We start from the raw sequence: 10,856 nt of genomic DNA, 5'->3' as shown, positions 1-10,856 counted from the left end.
ATTGAAGAAATTAATAGTATTGATCGTTTCATTGATGAAGACTCAAATAATCCTATATCATTATTTAACCAACTATTATGGTCAGACCCTGAACTTGCTGATGGTTTTAAGAAAAATGATTTTAGAGGAGTGGGGATTGTTTGGGGGTCAAAACAATCAAATTTATTTCTTCAACAAAACCATTTAAAGTTTATTATCCGTGCTCATGAATCTCCTGAAGCTCGTTGTATTCGTGTTCGTTATAGGTTAGGAGGAATGCAAGATGGTTATGTTCAAGATCATTGTACTTGTGAAGGTGGTGCATATACTTTATATTCTGCACCATGTGATAAAGTGTGTATTCAAGGAGTAATACAACCGTGCTTAGGTGCTGTGGCAGTTTTATTATACCCATACAATGAGTTATGTTTTCAACAATTTTCATGAATAGAATCTCTGTGGCTGTCTTAAATCAAATAGTTTAATTTAAATAAAGTTTTTTCTTATTGATAATTTATAAAAAAAAATCAAAATTATTTCAAATATTTGGAACCAATTTATTGCTTATTCATTGGTATTGGTTAAATAGTCTTTTATTTTAACATACCAATCAAAACCAGTATCTTTTATAACTCCTTGACTGGAGTTTGATTTAATCTTTACCGGCATTTCTGCCTTAATAATTTGTTTGTCTTCGACTTTGAAGACACCAAACCCAGTATCTTTTCCTAAACTCCCATCAGGGAGTAGATAATAATATTCATATTCATTATTATCATCTCTCTTCTTTGGTTTTCTTTCTTCTTCTTTAATTTGGGAAGACATTGAACCGTCCTTAAATTCTTTCTCAAACTCGACGCTACTTGTTGTAGAATTACTATCCTTAGCTTTGTTAAGGTTATTAACAAAGCTCTTTGAAGAGACTTCATCTAATGACTCAACAAATAATTTACTCATTTAATTAATTTTTAGTTTTTCTTAGATTAAATACGGCATTAGTAAATATAACAGAACAATATGAAGATTGATTTATATGTTTAGAATAATTTTAAAACTTCCTTTTGAATAAAAATCCTTTTTAAATTTAATATAATTAAAAATGTATTCTAGATATTTATAGTTAATCCATTTTCATTATATATTTTTATAAAACTTACCACCAATCAAGAAAAAATAAGTTTTTGTAAAGTTTGTACTGAATCTTTGTTAAAGAACAAAGTAATTTAGTATAATAAATTTATTATTTATTTACCTTTTTTATGTTTCTTGATTAAACAAACTTTATTTAGAATATGTATTTTTGGAAAATACTTTTATTACTGTTTTTTTTTCCAACCAAGAGATATAACAAATTATATTTACTATTTTATTTAAGTAATTTAACTAAAAATATAAAGAAATTACTTGAGAAAAATTATCTAAGATATCCAAAAAAATGATGAATATGTAAAAAATATTATAAAGAAGAATAACGAAAAAAGTTAATAAAAAGAAGGATGAAGAAAAAGAAGAGAAAATGCCAGTTAAATAGAATGATAATAAAAATAACATCATGAAAAAAATAGAAAATGTTAAAAAGGAATGTGGTTAAAATAAGAGAATAATTCGTGAGTCGAAAAAAAAGAATATGAAGAAATAATATATAAACATGTAAAGAAATGATGATATGGAATATGTTGTTTTTAATACAAAATAAAATAAAAATATAGAAAGTTAAATGAATAAATAAAGGAAAATAAAAGAAGACAATAAACAAAAGATGAAATGAATAAAAGAAGACCAAAAGAAGAATTATAAATAAATACATAAGAAAGAAAACAAAGAAATAGAATAATAAATGAAAAATGAAATAAACAATTCAATATAATGGATGATACTTGAATAAAGAAATAAGAGTTATAATAAAGAAAAGAATTACAGTAATAATTTCAAATAAGAAAATAGTAATTTCGGAAAGTATTAAATTGATCAAAAAAATAAAATAAAATTGAATAGATAACATAAAGAAGTTAAAAAGTTATAATAAAGAACAAGATGAATGTTACGGAAAATGTTTCTATCACAACCAAACATTTCAAAAATTAAATCATAATGTTAATGGGACTATTCTTACCAGAGCTATTAGCAATAGAAGATAAATTTATTAATATTGAATTAACTATTTTTTTTTTTTGATATTCATAAACATTGTTTTTTCAATAAATTAAGCTTAAAATAAACTTAAATAAATAGTTAAAATAATGAATTAAAATATTATAAAATATAGAATTTATCTTGCCTTATTTCTTGGAATAATCCTTTTTAGTTCAAATCAATACTTCTTAAAATATTAATAAAGAATTAATAACCACAAAAGAAATATGATAAGAAGGATTGAAATTGAAAAAAGAACTTTAAATTGAAAAATTTGAAGAATTAGTTGAATCATGGATTTACTTGTTTCAAAAATTTCAAAAGAATTATACGAGTCATATACTAATGACATAATTGCTTTTCATAGTTCAAGAGACTATCCACCAAAAGAAGTTTTTTTTGAGTTACAACAACTACAAAAAATCTTCTTTCCTGATTTTTTCATGAATCATAGACATATTTCACAAGCTCATATCTCATTAGAACTGACACAATTTGTTGACCACATCTTATCTTCAATTGCAGGATATAATGATGATGTATTTGCACATCAATGTGTAATGAAAATGTTAGAAAAACTTCCTGTTGTAAGAGAAACTTTAAAAACTGATTTAATTGCTGCATATGCTGGAGATCCAGCTGCACCAGGACTTGCACTAATTGTAAGATGTTACCCAGGATTTCAAGCAACAATAATTTATCGAGTGGCACATATTTTATATGAATGTGGTGAACGTTGGTATTGCAGAGAATTGATGGAAAGTGTCCATTCATACACGGCAATAGACATTCATCCAGGAGCATCTATCAAAGGACATTTCTTTATAGATCATGGTGTTGGTGTTGTTATAGGAGAAACAGCTATTATTGGTGAATGGTGTAGAATTTATCAATCAGTCACTTTAGGTGCAATGCATTTCCAAGAAGAAGGTGGTATTTTAAAGCGAGGAACTAAAAGACATCCAACAGTTGGTGATTATGTTACTATAGGAACAGGAGCAAAATTATTAGGTAATATTGTTGTTGGAAGTTATGTGCGTATTGGTGCTAATTGTTGGATTAACACTGACGTTGGAGATAATCAAATAGTCTATATCTCAGAACATCCAACCCATGTAGTGAAACCATGCAAGTCTTGCTGTGAAACTAAAAGTGATGAACAAATAATTAAGATGATATCGCCACCACCTGCAGATTCAATAAGTCCAATAAACTCTCCTTTAAATTAGAATTTCTTTTAACTAAACATCCTTTTTAGTTTTTTTTTAAAAAGAATTTTTTATTGTTGAAGATAAGAAGTAAATATCTTTCTATTATTATTGTTTTTTAATAAACAGTCTTATTTAAGACTAAACGATTTATTATGAATACTACTAAAGTTATTTTTTTTCTATGAAGGGGTATTGACAATTTGAAAATAATGAGAATTACTATATTATCAAGAAATTATATTTTCTAATTAATGACTTTTTAATAAATTCAATCTTTCATTTATAAAATATGAAAGTCACAATAAATAAATTTTGAATTGATATGAATTGATTATCTAATTTACATAAACAAATTTTCTTTAAAGAAGTGTTAATACTATTTTTTCAATGAACTAATAATTTATGACAAATTAACAATTCATTTAAAAACTATTTAATATTTAACAGTAACTCCAAAGTCACAAAACTCTCAAATTTACCAAAAATATTAATTTTATTCAATGAATTTAGTTGTGTAGTTTGTAGTATAGAAAGGAATTATGAGAATATATTTTGATCATTCTGGTTATTTTGATCAATCAATTTATTTTTTCATTGTTTTATTTATCCATTGTCAGTTTTGGTATAAAGAAAGATTTTTGAGGGTTGTTTCTTTTTCAATTTTTATGAGTCAATAAAAATGAAAGTTTTCATTAAAAAAGGTCAAAATTAAAATACCATTTTAATGGAAATCCAATTTGTTTTTTTTTTGTGGATAAAAAGTATTAAAAAAGAGGATTCTATGAATATATTCCATAATATATAACACTTTCAATGCAATATAACAATTTTACATGTCAAGGCAATTTTAAAAGAAGTTGTCAACTTACTTTTTAATAAAATGAAATTAAAAACTTCATAATATTAAATTAAATAATTTATTATACTTAAATTTTTTAATATCATATAAACTATATTAGACATCAAAATATATATTTATTTGTTTTAAAACTCATTATTGCCATATAACAATTACTTTTTCTTATTAAAAATTCCATATTTTTTAATTTAAATTTAAAAAAAAAAATTAGATTATAGTAATTTTTTATAATAATTTAAAGAGAAAAGATATTTTCTTTTGAGTATTATTTTTAATAATTTTCATGTTATTAACAAACACAAATTTATTTTGAGTTTCAATAAAATAATACCAAAATAATAATATAATTTTGTTAAACATTTATTAATTAGGTTTATTACAACTTTTTAATACTTTTTTTTCATTAAACTTTATTTAATATAAAATATATTGTTAATAAAAACAAAAATTAAAAGAAAGAGTATTTTAAATAAATATCAACATATAATAACAAGAATTGTAAAATCAAATAAAATAAATTTGTTATTAATTTTTGTTCTTGAAAAAGTTATTATTTAAAGTTCTTCTTCTTCATATTTTGGAGCAACATATGGTTCTTTTACTCTGTCTTTAAAAGAAGGAAAATCTTTTAATGTTTCAATTTTTCCTACCCTTCCAATCAAACTGTTTTTAGCAAATGAAATTACTTCTTCGGCATCAAATCCTCCAACAAATCGAATTAATCTTCCTCGTTGTGGGATATAAATAAGAGCAGTTGGTGTATCAAAGAAAACATTTAATTTATTACAGAGATCATTTTGTTCAGAACAAGTGAATGATAATGTATGCATTTTACCTTCAAGTCCTTTACTAACTTGGTTAATTAATTCATTATTTTCTTCTTCTCCAAAGATTAATAAAAGACATGCCTTTCCATTACATTGTTTCTTAAACATTTCATCATTTAAAACATGAACATTAACATAAGGAACTTCTTCTTCTTTTGGTCTCTCTGGTTGTTCATTTCCTGAACTTGTATTAATACCAGCTAAATTACTTAAATAAGCTAACATACTATTTAAATCCATTTTACCTTCATATTTTTTAATTTCTCCTTTATGTTGAATAAGTATTGTTGGGAATTGTTCAACTCCATATTTTTTTACTTGTTCATTGTCTTTATTACAATCATAAAATTTAAAAGCTCCATTAAGATGCATAGCAAGTGCTTTATATAATAATGTTCTTTTTGGTTTGTCACTAAACAAAATAACACTGTTTTCGTCTTTATTTAATTCTGTTGGAATAGTTTCAACCCAATCAGGAATCATTGAATACATTGTACCACTAATAGCCCTAGCTTCTCTTGGACCATTATAATCTCGTGGTGTTCTGCGTTGGTGTCCTTGTTGAGCATCAAATAATTTAACTGTTGGAAAACCTTGAACCCCATAATTTCCACAAATATCTCTATGTTCTTCACAATCAACAGCAGCAAAAATTGTTTTTCCATTGACTTCCTTAGCAGCAGAAGCAAATTCTGGTGCAAGGTGTTTACAATGACCACACCATGGGGCATATAACATTAAAATTGTTGCTGAAGAAGAACTTTCTAATGCTTTAATTTCTTGCATGTTTTGAGGCATATAAATTGGTGCATCTCCAAAAAAGTGTGCATTAGTAAGAACAAGAAGAGTTAAGAATAAAGAAAACATAATTGAAAGTTATAGTTAAGAGATGTCAAGTATATATTTATGCAAATGAAATCATGACGTGGAAATGATCTAATCAGAAGATAAATTCTGATATTCTATTTTTGTTTTTCTTTTTTTTTCCAAAAATTAATGTTATATATATCAATTAAAAAAAAATAACATATTTTCAACGTATTTTTGAAAATAGAATTAAGGAGATTTTTGTGAAATAGTTAAGAAAATAGAATTTTCTATAATTATTTTTGAAGAAAATTCATAAAGTTGGACTTTTCTAAAGAAATGAATAACTAAATGAAGAACAAATATAAAAATGTCTCTCTTAATTCAATCTTTGTAAATTCAATTTTCTACTTAAAAAAATACAAAATATTTTTAATGCTTGAAATAAAGTTGAAATGGATGGATTGTTTAAATATTTTTTATTAATCAATTAAAGATTCTACACAACTTTCTTTCTTGAGATGCACACAATGTCAGTATTTGTTCCAGTACCACATGGAAAGTATCAAATAGTAACTAATGAGAATAATACACACACAAATTCTTTCTCATCATTACCAACTACACCTACAATATCATCTACACCATCAACTAATATTACTACTAATAGTTTAATAAAACCAAAAAAATATATCGTTCAATTATCAAAATCATTTCGCTCAAAAAAGAATTGGAAGTACAACCAAAAAATATTTGCAATAAAAAAAGCATCAGAACTTGGATTAACAAAAGCAATTAAATTTTTACAAATCCAATATCCTGAAGTATATGAAGATCTTTCACTTTCAACACTTCAATATTGGATACAACATGTAAAAAATAGTAATCATTAATCAATTGAATAGTAACGTATATACAATTATATATACATATTGTTATTTGTTAGTCTTTATAATGCAATGAAAAGTAGTTTTTATTATTATTTTAGAAAGACTCTAAAAAAATCACTTTTTTTATTATTTCTCTTTTTCAACAAAAAAAATACCAAAGAAGAGATGGAGTTTAAAATTTTTAAAATTAATGAAATAAATCATCTTTTAAATATCTATTATAATAGAATAAAATCAAATTAAATTGAGAATGATTGATAATGTTGTTGGTTTATAATCAAATATTAGACTCTTAAACAAATCAGAAATAATTTTTGTTTAATACCATTTCATTAATTTAATCTTTTTTAAAACCTTTTAGAATTAAATAAAACTATTGTTATTTTGTGAAGATGATATTATTTTTTTATTTCTGACATAAATATTTATAAATATTTAACGAAATATTTATCAGAATTGTAAGAAACAATGATTAATAAAATTATTTTTAGAATAACTTCTTCATCTTAATAAAATTATCTTTCTGAAAAACCATTATTTGGCTTGATATTATTATTTTATTTAAAAATGGTATGAATTGTTAATATAAAATAGTTTTACTAATAATACTCACAAACACTTTCATTAAAAAATATTAAATTAAGTGTTTAAATCTTCTCATTTTATCATTATTCAAAGATAAAGTCTTTGTTTTTTTTTTACTAATGAGTAGTAGTATATTCATTATTATTCGTATTAAATTATCATTAGTTTTATTAAATTATATTATTCAAATACTGAGTTATTAATTCTATTTAAATAAACTACTTTATTAACTTCACTTGTTCAAATAATATCAAATTCTGTTTATAACTGTTTAATGAAATAAAGTTATTGTAATACATTTAATCATATTGTTTTGGTTTGTTTCTTTAAAAAACAATGTTTTATTCTAACAACATTGAAAGTTAAAACCATTAATGAATTTATAAAAATGCTATGAAATAAATACTTCTAGTCTTAAAAAAATAAAACTAAAAACAAAGTGCAAAAACTGAAAAGATGTAAATGAGAGTTTTAATTACGACTGTTTCAGGTAATACTCATGAAATTGAAATTGAACAGAATCAAACTATCAAAGAATTAAAACAAAATATTAGTGATTTATATCAGATTGAAACTCCGTTATTACATCTTATATATAAAGGAAAAAACTTAAAGAATGATAAAAGTACATTAAAAGAGAACGAAATTACAGAAGGTAGTAAAATTACTGTTATTAAATTAAAAACACCAACATATCTAATTTCAAAAGAAACACAAGCCAAAAAAGAGGAAATTAATTTTAATACAACAAAACAAGAAGTAAATGATGATATTATGGAAATTGAATTTGGAGATGAAAGTTTTGAAGAAATTGTAAATGAAATAGAAAAAGAAGAACCAGAATTAGCGGAAGAAATTAGAGATAATCCAGAATTATTAAATATTATATTTGAAGAAGAATTAAAAGAGGCTAATGAATATTGTAAGAATCATATGGAAGAAATAAGTGAAGATACAGAAGAAGAAAATGAAGAAGAAATGATTAATTATAAAAAAGAATTAGAACAACTTAAAATTGAAGGAGAAGTATTTGATAAAATTAATAATAAATTAAAGAATGGAGAAGAATTAAATGATTTAGAACACTCAATATTAGAAGAAGAAAATTCGTATGAATTATGTATAATATTTATATTAATTAATGAAGGATTTCCTGAAAATATTGTACGTGAAGCAATAAAAAATACTTCAACTCTTGATGAAGCACGAACATACTGCAAATATTATTTAAATTAAATGTTATATTTCTTTTATTCATAACAAATATTTTAATACTCTTAATAAAATAATAACAAGAAGATAAAATAAGAAAAGTACCCATTCATTTCAATAATTATGAGAGAAATTGGTCTACATAAGGTTTGATAAATGGTAAATGTATTAATTGAGTAAAGATATACATTGACTGAATAATAATTACCACTGCAGTTGGTTCTTTTACACCAACTTGAATTAATGTAACAATAACAGACCCAATACAAATCCCATGGAATATAATAGCAAAAGTTACATGTGGAGTAATACAACAACATTTTTTATTAAATCCATACACAAAAAAATAACTATTAAAATAGTTAATATAAATCTATTAGTTTAAAAAGAATTTTTATAAAATAATACAAACGAAAGAAATGATGGAGGTAATGAACAAATATACAAAGAGAAAATAATCCATTTATTATTAATAGTAAATAATAATATTAATGTTGTTAATGATAATATTGCTGTAATAGTCCATAAAATTATGGTAACAATAACACGAGCATGTTTTGTAATTTTAATTACTCCTAAGTTCCAATCATATTTAAATGTTTCACTTGAAATATCGTCTTTCATAACTAATAAAAATTTTAAAAGTAAAATTTTCAGTACTTTTTGACTCCAAAAAAAAACTATATAATAATAATAAATTAAATTAATAAATAAACTAGAATTAACATATATAATTACCTAAATTTCTATCCTTTTTATCTTTATTAAAATTATGTTTTATTATATTCAGTTGATGATATTCTTTTTATACTCGTGTTATATGTACATCTTCTTCTTATGTTAATACTTTTTTTTCTCTGTTACTTTTCTTATTAAAATATAAATGAAAATACCTTCACATTTTCATTGAAATATATTTATTATTTATCATTATTTATCTACTTTCTTGATTTTTTTATTTAATGAGTAGAGTTAATGATAATAGTAAGTTCATTATTTTCATTATAATTTGAACATAAACTCTCTTTTATTAAAAAACAAAACTCAACAACCTTTCTAACCCATATAAAAATTTATTTCTCTTCAAATAACAATTCTCTAGAATTGTAATATTCTCTTTTTTAATAATGGTTTAGTCTTAATGATAGAAAGTGATAAATTTAATTATATTCTTAAGTTTCAATACCTATACTTTAGATATTATACTTTTTATTATTTTTATTCTTTTTATTAGAAAATAAAATAGTCTATTCTTTATCATCAGTATTTACCAAACACTTTGCTTTATATCCAATTAAACAAAATAACTTATAAAATGCCTCAAACAAAAAAAAAAAAAGAATATTGTGTGAACCAAAATGAATAAATTCTACTTTATTATACAAAAAAATATTCATTTTGAATTGAATTTGTCTATTTTTGTGTCTTGAAAAATTATCGTTTATACCTCTTCTTTAGTTTATAGAAAGAGTTGTTGTCTTAATTTTATTTACCTTATTTTCTCTGCAACAACCAATAAAGTTTATCACTAAACAATATCTTTTATAATAAATAAATGAAATTCTTCTATCTCACTTTATGAATGACATATCTTTTATTTTTATTTTCATAAAAGGAACATTTCTTGTTGGGTTTGACTATCACTTTGTGTTTTTGACTTTTTCTTCTTTTTTTTATGTTTGATATGTGTTATGTTGAGTGAGTGTTAATTATATTTATTTTGTTGTATTAGAATATCCTCAGATTGCTATGAAATGACGCATTAGTCAGTTACAAGTTAATCTAAGCTAAGGATATATGGAAAGAAAGTCTAAAGATCTTTAAAAGAGGAGATAAATAAGTGAAAACAATGACAAGAAAATGAAAGACATTCTGACTAAGTTGTTAGTCAGTTATTGATAGAGATAAGAGGAAAAGAAGGAGAGAATGATAAGAAGTAAAAAAGACAAAATGGAGAGATGAAGGATAAGAAAAGAAGAATAGAATTGGTAAAAATTTGATAAGATATCAAAAACAAAACAAACAGAAAAGTGAACAGAGTTAAAATGACAGAGATACATTAAAAGTGGTATATGACACGTCTTATTGGATATTTAAGAGACAGACTGTAATTAGTAAAAGACAGAAAATAACATGGAAAGGCAAAATATTCATAATTTTGGAGCTGGACCTGCTGCTATGGCAAAAGAAGTTATTGAAGCAACAGCAAAAGCAGTAAATAACTTTTGGGAAGGATTATCAATATTAGAAATATCTCATCGATCAAAAGAATGGATTAACGTGATGAATGAAACAAAAGCACTGATGAAAGAAGTAATGGATATACCAGAAAGATATGAAATACTATTTTTTT

At 23.3% G+C, this 10,856-nt stretch overlaps 7 protein-coding genes across 7 annotated transcripts in view, besides 1 other annotated feature; 4 read left to right on the top strand and 3 right to left on the bottom strand.

The window, feature by feature from the left end:
- Positions 1 to 543: 543 nt before the first annotated feature.
- On the bottom strand, positions 544 to 936 carry EHI_021580 (uncharacterized protein; the record flags this gene model as incomplete). The annotated part of the gene is made up of 1 exon (XM_644910.1): positions 544 to 936. The coding sequence occupies one exon, from the start codon at positions 934 to 936 to the stop codon at positions 544 to 546; it is 393 nt and encodes a 130-aa protein (XP_650002.1).
- Positions 937 to 1,886: 950 nt separating this feature from the next.
- Positions 1,887 to 2,146: a repeat region.
- Positions 2,147 to 2,405: 259 nt separating this feature from the next.
- On the top strand, positions 2,406 to 3,341 carry EHI_021570 (serine acetyltransferase 1; the record flags this gene model as incomplete). The annotated part of the gene is made up of 1 exon (XM_644909.1): positions 2,406 to 3,341. The coding sequence occupies one exon, from the start codon at positions 2,406 to 2,408 to the stop codon at positions 3,339 to 3,341; it is 936 nt and encodes a 311-aa protein (XP_650001.1).
- Positions 3,342 to 4,678: 1,337 nt separating this feature from the next.
- On the bottom strand, positions 4,679 to 5,876 carry EHI_021560 (thioredoxin, putative; the record flags this gene model as incomplete). The annotated part of the gene is made up of 1 exon (XM_644908.2): positions 4,679 to 5,876. The coding sequence occupies one exon, from the start codon at positions 5,874 to 5,876 to the stop codon at positions 4,737 to 4,739; it is 1,140 nt and encodes a 379-aa protein (XP_650000.1). The 3' UTR covers positions 4,679 to 4,736.
- Positions 5,877 to 6,337: 461 nt separating this feature from the next.
- On the top strand, positions 6,338 to 6,709 carry EHI_021550 (uncharacterized protein; the record flags this gene model as incomplete). The annotated part of the gene is made up of 1 exon (XM_644907.1): positions 6,338 to 6,709. The coding sequence occupies one exon, from the start codon at positions 6,338 to 6,340 to the stop codon at positions 6,707 to 6,709; it is 372 nt and encodes a 123-aa protein (XP_649999.1).
- A 1,044-nt stretch (positions 6,710 to 7,753) lies between these two features.
- EHI_021540 (uncharacterized protein) lies at positions 7,754 to 8,527 on the top strand (the record flags this gene model as incomplete). Its single annotated transcript, XM_644906.1, has 1 exon — positions 7,754 to 8,527. The coding sequence occupies one exon, from the start codon at positions 7,754 to 7,756 to the stop codon at positions 8,525 to 8,527; it is 774 nt and encodes a 257-aa protein (XP_649998.1).
- Positions 8,528 to 8,624: 97 nt separating this feature from the next.
- On the bottom strand, positions 8,625 to 9,127 carry EHI_021530 (uncharacterized protein; the record flags this gene model as incomplete). The annotated part of the gene is made up of 2 exons (XM_644905.1): positions 8,625 to 8,853; positions 8,916 to 9,127. 2 exons carry the CDS (start codon positions 9,125 to 9,127, stop codon positions 8,625 to 8,627), a joined length of 441 nt encoding a protein of 146 aa, XP_649997.1.
- Positions 9,128 to 10,838: 1,711 nt separating this feature from the next.
- The window catches only part of EHI_021520 (phosphoserineaminotransferase1), a gene marked incomplete at both ends in the record, with an annotated part of 834 nt that continues 816 nt past the window's right edge, over positions 10,839 to 10,856 (top strand). The window contains one exon of the mRNA XM_001913607.1: positions 10,839 to 10,856. This exon is cut by the window's right edge and continues 816 nt beyond it. Within this exon, the coding sequence (XP_001913642.1) occupies positions 10,839 to 10,856 (18 nt within the window).

Source organism: Entamoeba histolytica, genomic scaffold (assembly GCF_000208925.1).
Source record: "Entamoeba histolytica HM-1:IMSS scf_1104750516601 genomic scaffold, whole genome shotgun sequence".
Lineage (NCBI taxonomy): Eukaryota > Evosea > Mastigamoebida > Endamoebidae > Entamoeba > Entamoeba histolytica.
This window is presented reverse-complemented; position numbering and strand designations above follow the sequence as displayed.